Here is a 23,881-nt window from a genome sequence, read left to right as displayed (position 1 = left end):
GGCTTAAGAACAAAACCCAACCAACTGTTGTGTTCAGCATTCTGTTTATCTAATTATATGGGCTGAGAAGGTGCACATGTAAATGAAAACAGCAGAGTTGGGAATTTAGATCACATTGGGACTGACTGTGAATGTTTCCTGCTGTTGTTGTTTTCTTAAATACTGGGAAAAGGAAATCCCATATACCAACCCCACTCAGATTTAGAGATCTAACTATAAAGCAGGAAGCTAATGTAAGTTTGTTATTGTGTCTCCACCATGCATACAAGTTTGAGAACCTTGTCAGGAACAGCAAAGAGAAGATTTTGGGAAAAGACCATCCCACAGTTTGAAATGGCAAGTTCTGCAGGTTAAAATAATTTTATTTTCTGTGGCATATGCCATAAGGGTGCTGCTAGGCTGTTTGTATAGCACCTGTTGAGCCATGCATTTGACTTTAGTGGTTGGGACTGGGAAGAGGACTAATGAGTAAGTGCCGTGGCAGAATTCAACTTTCTTGGAGCATCCAGAAGACAAAGCTGGAATATTTGGGCTGGCACTGAACTTCAGATTATTGAGGAGAGTTAGAGACCATCTGAGAAGAGATGCCTAACTACAGAACAAAACAAAACAACAACAACAACAAACAGAGAAAAGGAGCTGTACAGTGTGACTCTAGGGCAGGTAGTAGGAAGTGAGGCTCCAGAGACTTATTCGATCCCTTCAGTTTTTATGGCATATCAGGCATGCTAGTTTTTCAGGTTATTAATTGCTCAGTTGAGGGAAATGCATTTGCTGTGTTGGCCAGTGCACATGCAAGTAAAAGGTACTGAAAGAATTCTCTGTACGCTGGTGTACTGGTACCCAAATTTGGGTCCATCAACAAATAGTAGTCTACAAGGCAGCGTTAAGTGATCTGCAGCCAGTCTTCAGAGCAATGCTGCACACAAAACAAGTGGTGTTTTATTAAAGCTTTAAAAGATAAAGGCTTTTGTTGGTGATAAGCAGTGCTTTGAGTGGTGGTGCTGTAGTGGAATGAGAAGAAAGCTGAGCTAGTTACAAGAGAATGAGGAGTCTCTTGTAGAGCATCCCCTTTGACCCCGGAGAGCAGTTTACAGTTCCTGTATCCTGAAGCCAATGAATCTATTTGTTAAATCATTTCATGTTTCTGCTGCAACAGGATTTCCTGGACTAGTTATCAAATCACAAATCTCTGTCTCATTCTGTGTTTTCATCGCTTGCTAAGGGTACTTATCTGTCTAGAAGCACATAAGCATTTACTTCATTCTCCTGAGAAAATCCGTTTTCCCCTCACTGCCAGACTACAGTCACTTTCCATCCATTTTGCTTTCTAAAAAACACTGTTTTCTCTCTCCTTCATCAGTTACCTGACTAACATGGATACCATTTCCACGTTTTTTCTCATTAGGTGAGACACGCATGTAAGCGGTGGGCATTAAAGGCATCATCCAGACAAGGGAACAAAGCACAGTGACAAGGGAGAGAATTAATTACCCTACTAAAATGATTAATGTTTTATTTTGTTTATTTTGCAATCCCATCATTGCATTTCAACTAACAAGTGGTTTCTGTCTGTGACCTATGTGCTTCAACTGTTCATTAAGTTTTTGCCTCACACTGTCATAGTCACTAACACCTGCTTGAGTTTGAAGGTAATTCTGTTTATTTTCTGGTTCATGCTTCAGGAAAAATTAAAACTTGATGCTGAGAGGGAAAAACTAGAGAGGCTTCAGGAGCTTTACTCCGAGCAGAAGACGCAGCTTGATAATTGCCCTGAGTCCATGAGGGAACAATTACAGCAGCAGCTGAAGAGGGTCAGTAGCAAGTTTCAAGATTGCATTAACTTTTTTTTTTGTTGATTTTAGAGTTAAGTGTAACATATTCTGCTTGAAGTATCCAACAAAGTGCCTGAACATATTTTGAAACTTAGAATTGTCATGAGGGTTTCCTTCTGGTGGAATGCTTGTAATAAATATTTTGCATAGTGGTAGAGAAGTAGAGCCCAAATGGGTGGATTAGAAATCATTTTGTGTTGAATGTTTTTAAAGCTACTTAACCTTAATTAGCACCTTATGCCTCTTGGATTGCATGAAGGCTGTTGGAAGTGTGATGTCTAGATGGACAGTAGTGCATTACTCTTCTAATCTTTGCTCGTGCAGATAATATTGAGTTTTGGTTAGTGGGATCAGCTGTTTTAGCACTTGACCCCCATTATTTTTTAATCCTGTTTGATGTGCTCTTTCTTTGCAATGTTCTAAATTGCTGTCTCTGTGAGGTCATGGATAACATCTTTTCTTCAGCACAAAATAACTTTTAGCATGAACTGTGTTATGAATATTTAATTTTGAAGATGATATCACTTACTTTAACCACTTCATTTTTCCTACATTTTCAAGAGTTGGACATCTGTGTTTTTGTTTATTTTTCAATCTTTGCATAAAGTCTAATTGCAATTTGATTTCATTATGTATTATTTGTAACCAAAAAGCTACACTATTGTCAGTTCAAGTACGTCTGTTGTCTGTGGAAGATTTTAGTATCAATTAATTTTATGTCAGCTATGCAGCATATAGAGCTGACTTCGATAGGGGGGAAATCATTTTCAAAGCTTCAATATTGAAAGCACCAGATGACAGGTGAAAGAGAAACTTTTTTTTTTTCCTGGCTTGAGACTTTTTATATCAGTAATAAGATTTTTAATCTTTCATTTTATAGGAAATAGTCTTAATACTTATTTGTTAATATATAATAATTAGATTACATTTTATTTGTAGAATTCTGTTTTGTTTTTCAAGAAGCAAAAAGTGAAGAAGTCCAACTTTGGAAATAACAATGTTAAATTATTCTGTAGTAACTAACTGAGTTATTTGGTGTTTTTGTAGACATTTAAGGTTTTTTTTTAAGTTACCAAAAAAAAAAAGGCAATAATATCCCAAAAGTATTGAAAGGAAAGAAGCCTTTCCTGTGCAGTCATGTACTTGAAGGTATTAATGCACGACAAATTACAAACTTGTTGCTGTGGGGTAGTAGTAAATCCTTTTTCATTATTGACTACCAAGAAGCTTCTAGAATTCTATTTGGTTAAATATTTACATGTATATTTTTTCATTTCAAGCTGACTTAATAACAGTCTTGGATTTGAAAATGGGACAAATGTGGGTGTACCATTAAATGTACGTTTGGTTCTATTGCATGTTATTCCAGGCCAGTTGGACTGAGAGTTTACTGTGGCTGCTGTGGCTGGAGTAGTAGAAGTTGCCACTAAGATAGTGCACAGTACCTCTTAAATGGATATAAAGTGTGAGAAAAGTTATGGCTTTATCATAAGCATGCTATTCAAAATAGGAAAATATTATTCTTCCCTGAAACTCAGCCTTGTGTAGGATTAAATAGCTTTGTTTGAAGTAGATTATGTCGTGCTACTTTACTGCCAACATGGTAGGTGTGAAGGTGGTGAACTCCCTTATTGCTTCAGCTCTGAGACTTCACTTGCTTGGTGCTTTGTGCCCAGGTTGCGAGCAGTGAATTTTCCTGCAGCATCTGACTGCAATGTGGGTCTGGAGTCTGGGCTGGGATGGCAGTGGGCAGGTGGTATTGTTTGCACGGACTGTTGACTGATGGCTGCTCTCCAGTGCCTGTAGCGAGCACACGTTTCCTGTTGGGCAGGGAAACCACTTCATTCAAAGTCTGGTGACATCTGAGGGCTTGTAGAAGGTATACCTACTGACTAACATCTCTGTGTGGATGAGTAGTGTCCTTCATTGTGTATTTGCACAGGGAACCATTCTTCGTCCCAATCCGGAGGTCGCTGTGCAGCCCCTGGCTGCACATCTGGCATGGCTGGGCAGCATTGCGCAGGGGATGGTGGTGTGCAGAGGACACGCAACTCCACGCATCCTTCCTCTTATTTGGCTGCATGGCTGATGTTATAAACAGCACTATGTCTCGGGCTAGACTTGAAGAAATTAAGTGCTCCTTCATTTGAGTGTGTGTTCCCACAAGTAGTTCGTTCAGCGTGTGGTTCTCTAGTGTTACCGGAATTATAATTTTTATACTTTTTTGGTTGGTGAGCAGGTGCCATTCCAGTTCAGCATGTAGCAGCCTCACCAATTCGATTTGCGCTCAGGTTGAGTCATAACCAGGCTACAGCATGGTACCGATCTGTCTAGCCAGGATGTGCTCGGTGCTTCAGAGGCTCCTGCCTGCTCTGAACACTGAAAAGCAACTCCCTTACAATGCAGAGGGTGTCTTTATCAGCAGGGGAGATGCTAGGAGTGATAACATCAAATAACCGTTAGCCTTATTTGCTCTCTTATGACACTACATAATTAAAAGCATTGAGCTTCTAAACATGTTGCATGAGGTACATAAGCACCATTTTAGACTGATTATTTTTTGTGTGTGTTTATAAGTATCTCTACTCTGGTTCAGTAAATTCAAGATCCTTTTATTCTTTTTTTGCTTAAGGATGCTGATCTATTGGACATAGAAAGCAAACACTTTGAGGATTTGGAATTTCAGCAGCTTGAACATGAAAGCAGATTAGATGAAGAGAAAGAAAATCTGACACAACAGCTCCTGCGTGAAGTAGCTGAATATCAGCGTAGCATTGTCAGTAGAAAGGTAAAAGCAGTAACACTCAATACGTTTGATCTTTGTTGCTGAGCATAAAGGAGATGAAATAGATCTACGACCTGCCTGCCCATCTGCATGAAATTACGCAAAATTTTTCCTTTTGAAAAAGCTTTTGCAGCAGATTGAAGATGCTAGCCCAATAACATTGCAAACACATCAAATTTTGCGTTTCTGTGAAAGCGAACAAATGAATAAAATTAACGTATGCATATTTGTATATGAGAATTAAACCATTAAATTTGCTACAGAAAGTACTGAAGCATTTTTCCTTCATTAAGCAAGGAGATTCATATGCCGTGGTCAAAACTACAGTTATTATATGCTGATGATTGAAGTTAAATGATTTTGTTAAAGTAATAATAGAATGTCAAATTAAGAAAACCATCTTAATCTTTAAAATCAGTTGTAATGGTTCTATTTGAAACAATTAAATAGTATTTTTTTCAGAGATTAGGAATTGCATCTCTGAACTACCATTTTCAGTGTATGGGTGTTAGTCACCACATTATCCAAGAATATATGCAACTGTTCTTTTGTTTTGTCTGTTGAAGAAATTCTTTTCTTCAGAATAAAGAATAATTTTCTTCAGAAAAGAATTTAGACAGAAAAACTGTCTAGATCTTGTTTAATTATTTTCTTCAGAGCAGTAAGGTGTCATGTAAAAACTTCTTTTCCTACTGTTTAACTCTTATGAATGAGTGAGGTCTCATGAATAGGATCCTTGCTACTTATTGTCTTGTGCTTTGAAAATAAAATATGTAAAAGGAGATTTATTGTTTGTTTTTCTTTTTTTTTCCCCTATTAGGAAAAGATTTCTGCTCTCAAAAAACAAGCTAATCATATTGTCCAACAAGCACAAAGAGAACAAGATCATTTTGTAAAAGAGAAAAATAACCTAATAATGATGCTGCAAAGGGTAAGTTTTTATTGTCTTTCAGATGTTTTTAATGCATATTAAAAGAGCATTTCATAAAATAAAAAAAAATGTAGAACATGAGAAAAGCATCAATTTTGCAGAAGCTAGTGAGTCGGTATTAAAGTGGATAGACATCTTTTCTATCCTATAAACTTTAAAAAACAAACAAACAAAAAAGCCCTGTTGTAATTAATCATTCCTAACAGAAAATATTAGTGGCATTTTTTGGTAGAGAGGTTTTGAGGCATTACCTCTTCAAAGGATTTAAACAATTGGGTGCTAAGCTAGTCGAAGCCTGTGCTTCCTAGTGGTACTGAACTTCCGGAGCACCACTGAGGACATGAAAGCTAAAAGTCTACTTGTTCCTTGATGTAGGTTCCTAAAATAAAGTGGAAGACCCAGTAAACAAAACCTGGCACATACTCTTAAGATCCTGAGATGTAATACTTGCAGAGAACACAGCAAAGAATTTCTGAAACTGGGCACAAGGAGTTATGATTTTTGACTTGTAATAGCTTGTACTAGACCAGAAGATGAACTATTTATATCAGTTAATATCTGGTTAATAAGAAGCTGGTGTGAACCTTTCATGTCTAGTTTGTTTTGTTGTTAACCATGAGGAAAATCAACTTCAGTTCATTAAGACGAATCAGCATTTTCAGAATGCTGGAGGAGGACGTATTTGTTTGGCTGTGGTTATTCAATATTCAACAAAATCTTTCACTAGGTTTTTGTTCTGTATCTCCATTTTTTGTTTGTTTCTGCTGTAATGAATGAAGTTGGAGCTCAGCTTTGTAGCTTCTGGCCTTCAATCCCAGCATGTTTCTTTATGCTTTTGAGAAAATGGCTAGCGTTTATTTTTACTACATTGCTGTTGGCATTTAATGTAAACTTTGTTATTAACAGGAAAAAGAGAATCTCTGTAATCTGGAAAAGAAATATTCCATGCTTTCCGGAGGAAAGGGATTTCCTGTAAGTCCCAGTAGTCTAAAAGAGGTAAATAGGTTTCTTGCTTTTTACTTAACCATAAGTATCTTTTAATAACTCTTCATACAAAAGCACTTTAGTTTTTAGTCAAGTCCTATTCATGCATTTTTTTGGAGATGATGAAATGACTTAGTAAAGCTATTCATAAAAGTCTAAATGCATGGCAGAACAAAAATAGCTGCTCTGACATTTTCCCAGATGTGACTGGTATCACTTTAAACTCTTGCCCTGGAAAAACAATTATTTTTAAGTGTGGGTGTGTGGAGTATCTAATTTTCTCAAATAGACAATTAAACCTCATTGAAATGAAGAAAAATGAGGTCCAGGAATAACTCTGTTCAAGTACTAACGTGTTTTAGTCATCTTTTAGAACCGAAGATTTTACAAAGAGTCCTTTTCACCACACCCACTCTTTATTTTAAGGCTCTGCAGAAATGCATAAGTGTATGTTTTGATCTTTTAAAAAAAACATCAGATTAAAGACCTGAAGCTATTGTGGTTGTAAGAAACCTATTGAGATCTTTACATAATTATTGTGAATAGTTAGAATAAAGGTGCCAAATATTTTTGCTGAAAATTTGAGTTAGTTTGTGTAATACCTGTTGAGGCTCAGAGTTTACCTGCCCCTGTCGAGACTTCATAGTTTGGAGGATGCTTCGTTAAGCCTCTCGCTCAAGATCTGTGAACAAGGTCAGTGTAACGTAAGCCATAGCCTATTACAAAGATTCAGTCAGCACATAAAATATTAAGTTCCCATGTTTATCCTCTTGCTTTGACTTGTTATGTGCAATTTGCAGATTCGTTGTAGTCACAGTAGGAGAAGCAGAAAAACTAGTGTTTCAAATAGGCAGACGGGTGTCCATTAGCTTCTGCTTAAGAGGTCTGACTGAATTGAAGCCCTGAACGTGGTCTGCCCCATCTAATGATGTAGGTGTCACGATGGGCAGTTGGGCTCTTGAAGTCTAAAGCAACCATGCATCCTACCAGCACCTGGGAAATGTGATCTTGCTTATTTGTCCTTGAAGCTCCTGGTGAACCAGGATGATCTGCAGAACATGTCAGTGGGGTTGAGCATCCTTCCTCACTGCGAGCCATGTTGCAGATGCTTGCACTTGCAGTGTCCTAGGTTGCACTGTGATCTGAATGTCTCATCTCCCACCAGGACATTTGGCAAGTCCAAGCCTCGTTTTTGTTCTTCTATGATGAATCTGATTGTTTTCTCTAGAAAGTGGCACTATCTCTGATTTTATCTTCATATCCACATAATGGTTTGTTTAATAACAGATTTTCAAAATGCAACTACATTAAGTGAACGTGACACTTTTTTTTTTTTTTTTGAGGTGGATTATCAAGCAGTGTCATTCAGTTCACTGCAGTGAAATTAATTAGGACTTACTGTAAGGTAAATGAGAGAAGGAACTGCAGAATGCTTATCCCAATACTTAAATAAGAAAGGAAAAAATCAATGCTATTTAAAAGTTCATCATTGACAAGATGAATTGTATCTCTAGTCTGACTTGAAACAGTTTCTGTAATTTAATATAATAAGGCCTGAACTAACACACTGTGAAATCATTTGCTATTATTTTTGTTGTTGTTTTGTTGTTTTTGTTTGTTTTGTTTTGTTTTGTTTTGTTTTGTTTTGTTTTTTAACCACAGTGGGAATTCCCATTGGGGTTGGGAGTTTGAACTGAGTATTCTTTCATATAGTGGTGAAAGTGCTTTTATTATCTATAAAAATTAACGCAATATTGCATTCATAGACTTGCCAAGTTTTGGTGACCAATATACTGGTGCTACAATATGGCTAAGCAGGGTTTACATTTATTCACAGTGGATTGTATTTTACTGTAATATGGCCATGTTTTTAGCGGGAAACCTGAGTAGTTTACCCAGCTTCCTTCTCATTTAATAGTTCATCAAATGGTACCTGAATTGAGATTTATCTCCTATTTCTAGAGTGCAGTATTCAATGTATGATAGCTAATTTGCCAGAATGATAAAATACATTCAAAACTATGCTGATAGATAACAGGATTTGTATTTTTGCTAAAATACATTGCTAAATTTATGCATTTTTGAAAAGAATAAATATGTGAATTGTCATACTTACTGACATGTCAACATGCTGGTACATTTGCTTTTCCAGGAAAGGGCTGTATTACAATTTCTGAGGGGTATTTACATCTTATTGAAATCTCCTGGTCACTTAATGTACGTTTGCCTTTTGATCGCATAAATGTGTTTGGAATTAAATGAAGAACAGTTTTCAGAATCCAAATATTCAACATTTGAAAAGCCTGATGATAATTTTGCTTTATTTATGATGAAATATTTCAATGGTAACAAATATCTGGCTGTATCGCTCGAAACTAACTTTCATCATACTAGATACATTAATACTCTTGCACGTCTTTTCGCTTTTGCTCCTTTTAACTTCTGAATTCCTCCTTTTAGGGCTATATCAGTGTAAGTGAAATTAGTGAGCTGTATGGCAATTCCACGAATATATCCCCTTCCACTCAGCCCCCCACAGATGCTGACGCAGTTTCCACTGAGCCTTCCACGGCTGTGCTGACGAGCCAGCCACAAAATAAAGAGGTTTGTTTGGGAGACACTTCCCTTTGTTTGCATTGTTCTTTCATGGCTGATTTTTATTTATTCATTTATTTATTTTGTCATTCAACATGTAACAAATTGTCCCAAAGGCAAACTCTCATCTGCCAGTTACCAAGTCAGATAATGGTTTAATAGTAAAGTTGAAGAAACAGTCAAGTTGAAGTTGTGTAGGTGGGACTTCAGAGGCCAAAAAACCTGAATCATTATGACCCAAGCAGCAATAAGTGACAATCTTTGCCTGTCAAATGCTATAATGTAATGCACCTGTGGAGAAACAGTCTGTGGACACATCTAATTACTCATTCAGAGGTGCTTAGGTGTTGGTTTTGTATGTTCTATAACTTTTTCTTCCTGTGAGATGATAGAAGCAATATATCTTGAATGTCTGGGGGAGAGGGGTAGCTTCTAATTATGTTAGCTATTCCACAGAGTCTGTCCAGTCTGTCTCTAGTTTACTCTTCCTTTTTCTCATTCTTTGTAATGTTTTTGAATTTGTAATGACCATAACAAATTTATAATAAATCCACTTCTAAAAGAATGGAATAATCTTATAAATGTAAACACACCTACTACCTTTGTGTGGCAAGAAGGCAGCAACTAGTTTTAAATTTGGCATTTCTGTGCTGCTTCTTGTAGTTAGATATGACTTAAGAGTTCCAATACAACAAATTTCCTTTCCTGCTAAATGCTCCAACAAACACAGTGCTAAAACTTCAGCTTGTATGTGCCATATCTTTTGAGCAATTCCAAAAAGAAAACTTTGTGTGTAATTTCTCTTTTTTCTATAAAGCTAAGATCACCTCTCTGTTCTGGATTTGTATTTCCTCACTCTCTTTCTCCTCGCTCTATTGCTCAACTTCCATCAGTCCATTGGCCTGCGGTCATGGCTACTCATGTAGATCCTATTCCTTTATCTGATACACCTCCTCCTCTGCCAGCTAAGAAACACCGCAGGCAACAACAGGTAACAGACTCAAAGCTGATAACTTGGGATTTATTTGTTGTTATGGTGGCCATGAAGTTGATTTACATGCAGAGTTTTTAGAGTAACATGGTAGATCATATTGCTGAGTGTTATACTTAAAAGCACTGCTCATTGAAAAATAAACATAATGTATTATAGAATGATAATGAACAAAAATTCTCCTGATATGAGTAATTCAGAGGCAAATGTTAATATTTAGAAGTCACTATAACTGTCAGAAGACTTGCAGAAATAAAGTTCAAGTGGCTTCATTTGAAATCCTCAATTATTTTTTCCTATGCATTTGAACAATGCCTCTCAAAACCTGTACTGTTTTGTCACCAATTCATTAGAATAACTTGTAAATGCATGGTTTTTTCTCTTTTAATTGAATTCCATTTGTACACTAGACTTCAATTTTAAGAAAAGTAATTTAGGTGCAGGGACACATACACAGAAAGTATACATGGTTGTGATGCATTTTCTTAACATGCTTTTTATTATGATATTTATAGAAATCCTATGTAATACTGTGAAGCAGGAGGTACTATAAGATTTTTTTTCTATCCAATGAAGTACCCAGACTATTGCCTTCACTATATTCCGTATAGAGCATTGCTGAGCAAGTAGGTCAATTCTTTTTGTCAAAACTGTTTAACAAATTCCATTTGAAGCATTTCAGAAATCTGGAAGAGCGAAAGAAGCAGCACAGGGAATGCATGTACATGAGTGATACTTTGCCTCGCAAGAAAACAGCGCCGACTGTATCACCACACTTCAACAGCGCTACTCTTGGACGAAGCGTTACATCTAAAGTGCGTAGTGGCATGCTATTAATGGCCTTCAGATTTTTATATAAAACTATATTTTGTTTAGGGGTAAGGTTACCTGCTACTCTGTTGTAGAATTATGTAATCCCTCTAATTCGTAACTGACGTTGATTTTGAAAGAAATTCATGTTTATTAACATGTAGGAAGATAGGTGAAACCTCCCATCCTTCCAGCCTTTATATTGGCCTCTGGAAACATGGTGCTGTAATAGTAATCACACATTTATGATTGGTACATTTCAAGAATTATATTTCTAGGTTAGTTTAACTTGATTCTAGAGACTCAAAAGACTGTTTTCCTTTCTACCTAAGGCCTCTAGATGATAAGGACAAGGTTGTGTATAAAGTGACAGTATTCCTTATTTGTGACAATATTCCTTATTTGTGACGTGGTATATCAACAAACAGGAAATACTACTTTGCAAATGTTTTCATTTAATAGAGACTCCACACAACTGAAATACCTAGGGCTGATTGATGTGACAATGATATTAATGACAAATCAAGTTATTTTACCATTAATTGCTAATACGAAAAAGGAGTCTTAAAAGTATAGTTTTAAACAAATATTTGCAACTTCCCTACAGGGACATTTACCATTAGGACAGAGCAACAGCTGTGGCAGTGTGCTTCCTCACTGCTTGGCAACCATGACCAAAGAGTCAGAATCAAGAAGGATGCACAAAGGTAAGACCTTTTTTATTTGATTAATTTCTATTAAAAGTCAACATTTGTTCTTTCTGAAAATAAATCTGAAACTGGTGTTGCTATAGTCTACAGGGCTGTCAAATAAAAATTTCCTCTTTGGTGAAGAAAAACAAGCTCTAAATGCAATTTGCAGGTATAGGTAAAATAAGATATTAAGATTTTGGCATAGGCGTGCATGTAGTGTTTAAGTAAATGGTTTTCAAATATACCTCAGTAAACACTAAAAGTACATTGAAAAATACACATTGGGTTAACTGGGTAACCTGAGTGATTTTGAAGCAAGATAAAGATATTACATGTTTCACCCCCACCATGCACCCCCCCCCCAAATCTTTTCATGGTACAATCTCAAAATACTTTTTTCAGAGGCATATATTTTTGCTTGGACCAAGTAATTCCCCAGACGTGCATTTAATATCATGACTTAGAACTGCAGTGTTGTAACCTGTCTTAAATATTTTAAATATTTGGGCTACAACATAGGAAAGAAGAGATGTTTCATGTTGAGTAAATAGGTGCACTCTTGGAATAGGAACACGATGGTTCTGGATGCAAAAGTTACTTGATCTTTGAAACATGATCTCATAAACTATGAGATTCCGTGTCTGCTGTTCATCTGCCTGAAGTGATGCACTTAATTTCTGCTTTAACAAAATCATTTGTTCGTTACTGTCCCATCTTCAAAAGGAATTGCTCCTCAGTGCCATCTGTCAGTTTCTTTTCTTTCAGGTATCTGCATCATCACAAAAGTTAGTGCAAGAGGACCCTATATAGCATTGACTAAGCTTGAGCTGAGACAGGATACATCCTTTTCTTATAGGACTTGTCAGAGATAGCAGGTATTAAAAGTCAAAAAGCATGACTGAAGTCATCCAGGATGACTAAATGCATTGATGGAAGGAACTTTGTTAGAAGGGTTCATGACTTACTATATTTGCTTCCTAGAACTGATCCGGTTGTGATGTGTTCTTTTTGTTCTTTATTTGTGCAGCAGGCCTTCCACAGACCTACTGTATTGTGTCTAACTTAGCTTGACATTTTTCAGATGCGGTACAAAAGGAGCTTCTTACTCAGTATGGAAAGCTTCTTTGATGTAATGCATTTCCATGGGTGGAATAGCCAGCAAGTACATTGAGACTCATCATTATGCTGTTGTGCAGGAAGCACTTTCAGCTTGAAAATCAGTAAGGGCAGCCAGGCTAAATTGTGATGGCAAGAGACTGTGTGTTAAAATGGAACCGTTTCTATAATATGATTGCAGAAGAGTATGTGTGACCTAAAACATAATTCTGAAGTGTTAACAAATCTAATACAGGCAAGTTTTTTTAAAAGGGTCAATTTATTTTTATGTTCTGTTTGTCACCAAGTAACTAAGAAAATTCTAAGAATATAGGCAATTTTTTTTTTTTGCCTGACATACTAGGAGATGATTATTCCTTATATGATCCAACAGTCTGAATGGAAATAGTAAGTTATGAGGAGTGCCTTAGGGGATTAATTTGTACTAGAAAAGAGACTGGTCCTAGACAGCCTGTTCTGACACATCAGCTTTGTGTAAGGGAAATAACGTTGCTGACAGAAGCTTTATTTGAATTCCCACAGAGTTTACACAGAGAGACAGTCAAAACATGAAGGATACTGGAATACAAGGACTGTTTGTGGTTTGACTGTCTCCAAGAAATTAACAAAGGGCTTATCCCCTTTGTGCTCAACAGTAGAGGGCCATGAATTTACTTGTGTCAGAGGAACTCGAAGAGTGTAACTGCTTTCTCTTGTTAAAGCACTGTGGTTCTGGGCTGGGGAGAGCTCCTTAGTTTCAGTGGCACATAACAAAAGTCTCTACACCGCTCTTTCTGCGGGTACAGGCATCCCATTATAGTGCAGATCTCAGAATAAGACGGATGTCATGGTCAGGCAGCTAGTCATGTCCTCATCCCTTCAGAGCACAGGCCGCAACGCGGTCACGGAGACTGCTGGACAAAGAGGATGATGCGCTCCTGAAGCAGTGGTAGGGACTCAGCACATTCCTCAGGGCTTAAAAGTGTTGAGTCGACTTCTAGGCCAGACATTTTTGCTGTGTTTGTATAAATCTGAAGAAAGAGTCTTCAGCAGTTCTTGGAGGAACTGGTCACCCAGCTAGTTTAGAAGTGTTATGTGGGAATTACTAAATTAATAATGGTTCAAGTTTTCTCTGATTTGCTTTCTCCATTTTTTCCCATTTCTGTCCAGGAAGCTAAATGTAAAAGTCTGAGAGAGAAAAATCAGCATTAAAAATGAAGTCAGGAAATGAAGAACAGCCACTCGAGTTCAAACATGGATTTCTTTGTGCAGGAACTTGAAATGTCTATGAATAAGTTTTAGACCAAATCCAGTAGAGACCCAGCAGGAAACACTTTGATAAATTTTCCTTGAAATAAATGAATAGTGGCTGTCAGTAATCATTGCTTGAGTTAAGTGTTCTGTAAGTTGTTCTTAAGAGGAGACAACTTTAATATAAATATTAATGGAAAAAGTATTTCTTAGCAGCCATTCAAGAGGTGCTTTTGAAGAACTGTACTTACAGATTCAGCTCCTGTGGAGAAGCCTTTCTAAGCGAACTAAGGAAAAAAAAAAAATAGAATGCAAAAAAAAATGTTGTTTGATGCAATCTAGATACCAGTCTCTGCACAGGTGGAAACGGGCTCAAGAAGTTCCCGTGGGTACCTGTGCAAGGAGAGATAGGAGGGGGGCCTTGTGCTAGCCCCCACAAGGTAGGGGATGGCTAGCTGTGAGCTGCAGCAGCATAGGACTAGCCACAATTCTGGGAACAGTACTGTCGAGACAGAGATGTTAAGTACCAGCAAGATGATTAATCATATGCTTCTTAAGCTGTACCGAAAAACAGAGTACTAAGGGCAACATATATATGTGAAGACAATGTGTGAAGCTTTTCAAAGTGGTTTGCTTTTCTTTTTCCTTTTACTCCCTTATAAAACTCAGGAAAAGCTAGAAAAGGTATGAAAACATCTCTATACCTGGCTGTGCCTGTCGTTTTTTGGCAAAAGTACTGATTTCATCAGCACTGTCAAGTAATTTCTGAAATCTTAGATTTAAAAAAAAATAAAAAAAATTGTAAAATAATGATAGTACTTCAAAAAGTCTTGTTCCTCCTGTCAAACTGTCACAACAAAACTTCTGGTTAATGCTAATAACTGCAGAGCTGCAGCTTTGTGCAGGCCTATTTTTTTTGCTTCTTTGCTCATAGCCAAACAAGTAGAGCAGAAAATTTGGAAGTCTTTGCAGATCTGTGGGTGACAATGACAAGGTAGACATGGGCTTCCTAGTTTGGCATGTTTTCATACAAAAAAAAAATATATTTTGACATGTTAATTTCAACATTCAAGGAGAAAAAAAAAAAGTAATAATGGAAATTAAAGAATATGTTATACCAAGACTCTTTTTTTTTTTATGAAGTACTGCTTATTGATGTGCTTGACAGTGCTGCTTTTAATAACAGCTTTTCTCCTATAACTTTGACCTCTCTATAATTTTGTGGTGATATATTTGTTTTTTTTTGTGGGGGGGATTCTGTTACAACTCCTTTGGATTTTTTGGATGCTGTGGCTTTACGGATATTGTAATATTTTGCTGAACAGTCTGTCTATTAACAGTTGAGTTTATTTTACTAAGGAGAATACAAACCGATGCAATGGGAAACATTTTAGCTCCTGTATTAGCTTAGACTTGTGTTGTTTGCTTGTGGGAAACTTTTAGTGGATCTTACAAGGAGTTGAATCTTTTATAATTGCATGTGCTGTGAATAGGTACCTGAGCAGTTAATAATACTTTAACAAATCAATTTTCCCTGTGTGATGTGTGAATTGGGAATGGAAATGTGTTGCTTGAGAGGCATCTTCATGTTGGTATACAGCTGATCCTGAGCTGTGAACTGCCTGTTGCTTAAGGCACAAGGAGCAAATGAGAGCATCACATTATGCTTTGCTTCTGCGACTGCACATAATTTTGCAACCAAACTGCTGTAGTGTATATATATAGAGAGAGACATGCCTTTCAGTGTTTAGTTACATTTGCATGATTGCATAAATATAACTGCCAAATGTTTTACCTAAAAATGGGTTCTTTATCTTCATTAAAAAGTTGAGGTTCCTTTTGGAAAGTATTCGTAAAGCTGGTATATTCCTCTGTACCTTTCAGATGGGTTTATTTTTCAGTCAAGTGCAAGATATGAAACTAACATTTCTGAGTAGCCCAGCTTTTGCAAAGGGCTCCATAGAAAAACATTCATGTAAATGCAGTTTCTTTCAGTAATTTATTTTTTCTCTTTTTCCATAATGAATAATTGAAAACCATTTCGCAGGAGCAATTAGTCATTCCAAAGGTTCGAGTATGAAAGGTAATTGTGTATCTACAATAACGGCAGCATTTGCCGTAATAAAGGGAAGAAAACAGACTGCACATGTAAATCAGTAACATCTGTGTTGTGTGATGCTATTATCTGTAAATGCTGAAGTGCATCTGTATCCTTTTTGTCTCCTGTACTAATCAGAGCAATTGAACTTTCATTGAAATGTAGCGTTCTTTCAAGTGGCAAGTACGATTCTATTAGTTCCTTGGAAACCAGCATTAATTGTCGACAAAGAAGTCTTTGTATTGTGCAGAGGAAAGTGAAATGGGGAGGGGAGAGGAAACAATTTATCTGCCTTGGAGATGCTTGGAGGGCTTGATCCTTAATAATACACTCTAATTATGCAGCCTTAGTCATGCTTTTCATACACCTTTTGGAGAATAGTATAGCCTTTCTAAGGTAGAGCTGCATTAGTTGACTCCCTGAAATGAAATTCACCTAACTGACATATCCAAGAAAACAGCAGACAGTAGCCATGTAAGTGCAGGTAGAGAATAAGGCAGGAGAATATTCCCACTTCTAGTGAGTTTTCCTAACAACAGTGTCTTGATGGTGTCTAGTCAAAATATTGTGTGAGCTTAGTATGTTTGTCAATACTTTTCCCATGCTTCCGTATTAACTTAAATATCTGGTTTCCTGTCTGAAAGGGAGATTTTCGTTTAGCGTAACAGTCGCTTTAGTCTCCAACTTTGCCACCAGCTCACATTTTGGGTCAGGATTGTGCAGAGAGTATTATAAACTTGACTGAGCACCAAAGCTGTGAGGAAGCATTACTTCTTGCATGGACGCAAGGAAAGGACAAGCAATGAAGCTGCATTCATAATCAGACTAAAAAACAGACAAACTTAAAATGTGTTGTAAAAGCTTCAGCAATTAAAATGCCAACAGTCTCTTATTCTCTTCTCTACATCAAGCAACCTCAGCCTGCGCTTTACTGCAACCCAAAGTTCCTCAAACACACAAAAAATAATCCATGTTCAGTAAAAACAACCAAATAAGTACTTAAGATCTTTGATAATCAAGAGTATTGTTTTGTTTAAAAATAATAATAATGAAAAATCAGTCGTTATTCTCTTAGATCCCTGAATTCAGCTGTATTGCTTTGGCGAATAGGTCTAATTTGTGTGTTGAGTTTTCTTAATACAAGTACAATAATCTATGTGAAAAGGCAGTTATACTAATCTGCATATATTTGTGTCCGTCATAGATAAAACAGGTATTTAAAGATGTTCAGCTATGATTCATTTATTAAATTAATTTTCTAGTACTGTGGTCACAGAGCAGTTAAGTCTGAGCTGGTAATCAAAATGCTCTTGCTGTTAACACATCATGCTCAAGTCACAGAATTTCTACGTAACACAGATGTTTCCTCTATACTCTGTAGGGTATAACCATCAACGTATGTGTGAAAACCAAAGGCAGAAATCTCCTGAATTCTACAGCAGAACAGCATCCGAATCTAATGTGTATTTGAATAGCTTCCATTACCCAGATCGTAGCTACAAGGACCATGCCTTTGATACATTAAGCTTGGACAGTTCGGACAGTATGGAGACAAGCATATCAGCATGTTCACCAGATAACATTTCCAGGTAAATAACCTTTATTTCTGATGCTGTAATGGTTGTAGGGTTATAACAACAAAGGGAATGTGTGAATGTTGACGCTATGGTAATGTGAATGCTGCTAACTGGTTAAGAAAATGTAAGATTGTTAGATAGGTGTAATACCTGGTATTTTGTGTAGCCCTTCATCATCAAGTTTGACTATCATCTCATCTGTTTAAATAAAGATGGAAAATAAAAATATGGAGAAGCTAAATGGTATGTTGAAAGCCACATAGAAATCAATGTCAGTCCCGAACTGAAATTCTGATGCTCTTTTCAGACTGGCATAATTCCTGAGCTTCTTTTCCTAGTTGTTACAGGTTTCCTGTGATAGAAAATATCTCTTGAGATACCTGCGTGTGATGAAGTACATTCGTTCTGTATATCCAGCATGTTAACTTGCTAGATACTTAATGCTTACGCTTAATGCTGAAATAATGCTGATACTTAATGCCGAAATGCTTGGGAGTCCTCTGGCAATCCTTTTTGCTCTTTCGCCTCCCATTTCTGGGTCAGTAGAAATGAAGAGATGATTCTGAAAGGCTTAGAGCCCTCAGCTGCTTTTTTTCTCTTCAGAGACTGTCAGCTCAGAAACTGCAATTAAAAAAAACATCAGTGACCTGTTTAAAAAAAAAAAAAAGAAAGAAAGAAAAAAAACAAAACAAAACAAAAACAAAAACAAGTCCAGCTAAGTCTGAAAATCGTGTGAAAACAATTTTCTTCTGACAGTCTGGTTTTAATAATGGTACTTTCACTTCTGTGCATAGTCTTGCCCCAGTAGGTTCACAAGCATCATCAGAGGCTGATAATTAAATACAACATGATTAAGGGATTAAGAACCTCTTGTTAAATGCAAGGACAGCTTTTCTGGGTAGCATGTTGTGTTTTATTCAACATCTGTTTCCTGTAATAGGTTACCAGCCCTCTAATTTCCTCCTGTAGCGTTCATCACAATGTCAATGTCAAGGATTTTAGAAAATACTAGTGGCGTTGGTATGGGACTGTCTGTTTTTTGTGGTTGTTGTCTGTTTGTTAGCTTAATTGTAAAACATTAGGACTCAGGTTCTGAGTAGTTTTGTTTTAGATACATAGCTAGTTTCTGATAGCTGGACTATCTCATCAGTTAACTCATCTCTGCAGTGCTAAACAAATCAAGGATGAAAGAATTGAACTAAGCCGAAGTATTAACTGGTTTTATATGGGAAAACCTACTGCAATTAACCAAATTCCAGGTTGCTCAAATGACTTAAGTATGGCCCTGTTGCTTTTATGGAAGTTCTTTGATCCAGATTTTCTAGTCACATCGACTAAACATACTTTGGCCAAACTTAGGCTTAGATATTTAAGTCAGTGGCCTTTTTTTTTTTCCAGAGACAAGTTTTTTTACAGCTTAGATTTCAGATGGATTATACTTTCTCTGCAAGCATGGGTTAAGGGAGGTATTTTGTATTGTACTGTATCCTCTCACGATGCACATCCTCAGTATCAGACAGAGAAATGTCTTCTGAAGACTTCATACTTGTGACAATGCTCCTGGTCTTACAGACCACCTGAGGCATATTCAGAAAGCTAAATTTGTCAGTCTGTCATGTTTGTTTTTTTGTTTTTTTTCCCCTTGCCCAGGACACACGCTTGAACTTCCATTCTGCAACAGTCCCTTCACAGCTGGTCTGTGTGCTATTGAGTAGCAGGAATAAACCTGCCACCTAACACCTACTTCCACTTGGGTGATCAGTTAGTATTTTCAGGATAATCCTAGGTCAAGTTTCTCTCTGCCCTGAACACTTGGATCCGTTCAATTTCCTCATAATGTCTAGTGGCATCAGTAATGGTAATACAGTGTTAAATGTTTTGCCTGATTATCATAAGATGAAAAATAAAGTAGAGAGGCATGAAAATGCCTCAGTTGAAATGGCTGTTAAATTGACATGAAACAAAGAAACTGTATTTAAAGAAAGAAACATGGTGTTGCTTGTTGGCTGCCTATCAGGCACCAGATAGTGAGTGCCCTTTGCAAGAGAAAGAATGCAATTTGGCTGAGCTTTTCAATATTAACTGGAGTGTTAGCAGAGTATCTTAAGAGAATACTTCCTCTCCCAGTTAGGTATCTCGTTATGGGAGCTAGGGGTGAGATGGTAGCACCTTCTCAGAACATACAAAGAGTGACCTCCGTATGATGGAACGAGTATCTGCCAAGGCATGTGGAAGTGTACTCAACAGATTAAAATTCTGACAGATCATATGAAGCAGAAAATCACCCCTTCATTATGGGCTTGTCTGGATTAGTAATTACAAGAGTGTTGTCAAATCCTTAAAGATTAAGATGCCTATGCTAGAAGCAAAACATCACTGTGAAGGGCAAAGGGCAGAAAAGATGTTCTCCACACCAAGTACCTATCATGCTTTGAGGCAAATATAAGTTTGCTTAAAGGAACAGTTGATTCTTACATTAAGTTGGGATATAGCAGTGGGTACAGTAAATATCTAAAAAGAGATGTTTTTTATTTTTTTTTTTTGAGAAATCTCCCCTCAGATGAGGCCAGAAACACAGTAGGTCTGTTTAGCATGCTGTAAACTTGTTTATCAACTACATGTTAAGATCCCTTTGCTCTGTCCCCTGCCATGAGAATGAGATCCTTATCACTGCAGAGTGTTTGCGTCTAAGATGCAGAAATGACACCACCTCAGATAGCTAGCTGAAAGTGAAGAAGTGTCATCTGAGTACCCTTCTATTGCAAAATAGAGCCAAAAAGACAGGCAATGGTGTGACAGCTGCGTTGTGGTGGGCCAGGATCTATCACTCTTTGTCATTACTTGTTTCCTTGGCTTGCCAGTTATGTTAACCAGTAGGCATTATTTGACGCTGCTCTGTGACTGAATGTGAATGTTTTTTACAGATACTTCTTAATAATCCTTACAACCTCCATCTAAATCCTGCTTAAATCCTCCATCTAAACAGATAGTTCATGGCCAGAAGGGCCTAAATGGTATATTTAGATGACTACTTATGCCACCTCTCACAATCAGTGGTGTGTTCTGCTAGGACATGGTAACTGCCTCCATATTCTGTTATCTGAGAGATGATGATGGATCATAGGGGACTGACAAGATGCATTTTTAGGTACCTGAGTCTGATTTTTTCACAACTCTGCATGGGGAATATATGCATTCAGTGTATCATGTATTTTGTGTCGTTTTTATGACATGAGGCTACTGCACCGAATTGGATTGGAACAGTATCAACTCAACTCTTAAACTGTCAAATGTTGGACTATAAAATATGGCTTTAAATACCAAGTATTCTTTTAAGTAACTGTTTCATTCTTTTTTGTTTGTTTGTTTTGTACAGTGCTAGCACTTCAAATGTTGCAAGAATAGAAGAGATGGAGAGACTTCTGAAACAAGCACATGCTGAAAAGACTAGGCTGCTTGAGTCCAGGGTAAAACATAATTTTATGAGTAAAAATAAGAGTGGGCATGTAAGTTAGGTAATACTCTCCTAAATGCAATATTGGACCCTAAATAGTTGACATCTAATTGAGACTTAAGACTTTGCCTCTCCGTCTAGAGGTTCAGTCTGGTTTCACTCTCATGGTGCATCTTGGAGCCCATGTGTGGTGACTGCTATTTCAGTGGGTGAGTTGAGGGCAAAATCCCATCAGAAGCTAATCAGCATTGCTCCTACAACTGCTATGAGAGTTACTTATGAAGAACCTTCATTTCTAGAGTGGTAGTATTTGCCAATCTGAATTGAATTCTCAGTCCACTGTGCTGGATATATATTTCTGCCTGCCAAAGAGGCAAAAAGAGATTTAGTCCTAGCTAGAAATTACACATCAACTATAGTTTCACACATAATTGCCCTTCATGTGCTGTGGTATTTAGGAACGGGAGATGGAAGCTAAAAAACGTGCTCTGGAAGAAGAGAAACGCCGCAGAGAGCAACTGGAAAAAAGATTGGAAGAAGAAACTAGCCAGAGGCAAAAACTAATTGAAAAGGAGGTCAAGATACGTGAGAAACAAAGAGCACAGGTGAGATGCATTGGCATGAAATGATTTTCGATGCTAGACTCCTTATTGATAGAGGAAGCAAGTCTACTTCTGCAAATGATAAACAGAGCTATTTCCAGTTAAAGGGATGGATTTAGTATTTCTGAGGTGTAACTGTGTCACCAAAAGCATGTTTGGGTTCTGAGAAACTTAGATGTGTGGGTGTTTATTTACATCTAAATAATAGCCTAGGTCTGTTCAGCATTTTATACCTGAAGTATAAATGTTAATCCTTTAAGGTTTATTACTGAGCAGGGGCAGAGCAGGTTGGTTTGTTTTTGTTTTGTTTTGTTTTTTTTTTTTGCCTGAACAATATAAATTTGTGAGACTGTTAAAAACAGTGTTGTTTCTTCTTTCTTCTAATACATACAGTATTTTGGAATGTGAATATTCACTTCCCAAATATTTGACTGGAAAAAAAAAAAAAACGACCAACAGATTAAAAAAATAAATAATTTTAATCTCCATATCTACTCTGGAGAGGAAACAATATTTTCTCTGTTGTTACTGGGACTGTGCAACATGGGAAACATTATTTAGTTAAATAACTAACATTATTTAGATTAGATTAGGACATCATCTCTGACATGGTCTTTGTTTTCTGTTAGGATGTATCTTGAGCTTTCTTCAAGTTTAGAGGTCTTACCTACTTGTTTATTCCACTACAACTAATGAGATCTACATGGTACAGCAAATAGACTAGGCAGTCATTTTATTGTTAGTATGGTAAGACAGTAAGTTGGTATAGTAAGACTTCCATCTTAGTTACATGTGTATGAATGCAGAAGATTCCATATTGCATTTGATATATACATGCATTTATCTGTGCTACTTTTGCTAAATCTTTTTATTCATTACTATTATATATATATTATTGGCCTTTTTAATGGATAACACTAGGGCAACCTCAGTGGAACTTTAGGCTGTTTCTCCCTAAGCATATTTATTTCTTTGTTTTCATAATAAAGTGGAAAAAAAAAAGTTAAATGGTATGTGTACTTCAATTGAATACCTTCTTTGTGTCTATGAAATTTTAATGACAACTCAAGTATGGCATAAACAACAATGCCATGCTTATGTGAAATTGGAGTGTGGATGTGTTGTAACAAAATGCCCTATCGGTTACTGCTAGTTGGCAGACTTAGCAGAGGCTGAAGACTGAATTGGCAGGAAGACAAAACATATCTTTCAGAAAGAACAACAATTTTTTTTATTAACTTTTTTCTTTCCTTTGTATTGCTAGACCCAATTTCAAGACTTGTTTTTTTTTTTCTCCAGTACTTCCTGACACTAAGAAATGTCAACTAGAGGAAGGAACTCCATCTTTGCACTTGCCAAACCTAGTTCCAGCTTGTATCATACAGGACTGCATAATTTTAGAAGGGTGTTAAGAGCTGTTGCAGGCAACATAGCTCCCATTGCACGAAGAGATTCTTGAGAATGCAATGAGAGAAAGTCCCTTAGATTTGTGACTCACAGTGGTATTTAAAAGGCTAACTTTAGGCATGGTGCAGGGGCAGATTAGATTCTCCAGGTTCTCTGAAGTCAGTGTACAGAGAGACAGGGAAAAAAAAGAAATGGAGGACGGAAATACTCCTTTCACAGGTCATTCAGAGCCACCTAAATTAGACTTGTTCTGAATAGCACTGTGTTGTAGCCTCTGTCAGCACTGGGTGCAGCAGGAGCTTTGGGGGAACATGTTTTCTACATTTAAAATGAGGTTTTGTGCCTAGATCCCTTCAGGCATAGGAAATAGGCATGCTCCCTTTAGCTGGCAGAGGTCCTACATCACTCCTACTTGTTCTCCCAACTTATCCTATTTGGCTTGAGGCAGACTTAGTCCTGAACTGGGATCAAGATTGAGGCACTGTTTCCTGTGCTGCTCAGCTGTCTCTTGCAGAGGGATGTGCTTCAGCTCTCTGTGCTGCATTGCTGATTGTGAATCAGATACCATGTTTAATTAGTTAGTTCATAAGTAATTCCACTTCATTTACCACAACCTTTGTAAAACAAAATAAGGGTTACAGTTCACTCGTTCTTCCTAATTTTTGGATAATAGCATGACTTTTTTATTTTTATTTTTCATTAATATACATGTAACAATAAAATTATTAGAGCTAGATATGCATAGTTTATATCTAGCCCGGAAAAGTAAACGGT

General features: G+C 37.0%; 1 protein-coding gene across 12 annotated transcripts in view; it reads left to right on the top strand.

Moving 5' to 3' along the window:
- The window catches only part of PHLDB2 (pleckstrin homology like domain family B member 2), a 117,336-nt gene that overhangs the window by 86,778 nt on the left and 6,677 nt on the right, over positions 1–23,881 (top strand). For 10 of the 12 annotated variants that reach the window (XM_082754511.1, XM_082754514.1, XM_082754518.1 and 7 more), the window contains 10 exons: positions 1,686–1,814; positions 4,468–4,623; positions 5,441–5,551; positions 6,458–6,547; positions 8,996–9,139; positions 10,796–10,936; positions 11,539–11,638; positions 17,449–17,656; positions 21,021–21,111; positions 21,557–21,703. In XM_082754511.1, the coding sequence (XP_082610637.1) occupies positions 1,686–1,814; positions 4,468–4,623; positions 5,441–5,551; positions 6,458–6,547; positions 8,996–9,139; positions 10,796–10,936; positions 11,539–11,638; positions 17,449–17,656; positions 21,021–21,111; positions 21,557–21,703 (1,317 nt within the window). The remainder of the gene's footprint in view (positions 1–1,685; positions 1,815–4,467; positions 4,624–5,440; positions 5,552–6,457; positions 6,548–8,995; positions 9,140–10,795; positions 10,937–11,538; positions 11,639–17,448; positions 17,657–21,020; positions 21,112–21,556; positions 21,704–23,881) is intronic. The other 2 variants (XM_082754509.1, XM_082754510.1) reach the window with 2 other exon arrangements.

Source organism: Aythya marila (assembly GCF_965140915.1).
Source record: "Aythya marila genome assembly, chromosome: 1".
In the NCBI taxonomy this organism is placed as follows: Eukaryota; Metazoa; Chordata; class Aves; order Anseriformes; family Anatidae; genus Aythya; species Aythya marila.
Note: the sequence above shows the minus strand (reverse complement) of the source record. Positions and strands in the feature narration are given on the sequence as shown.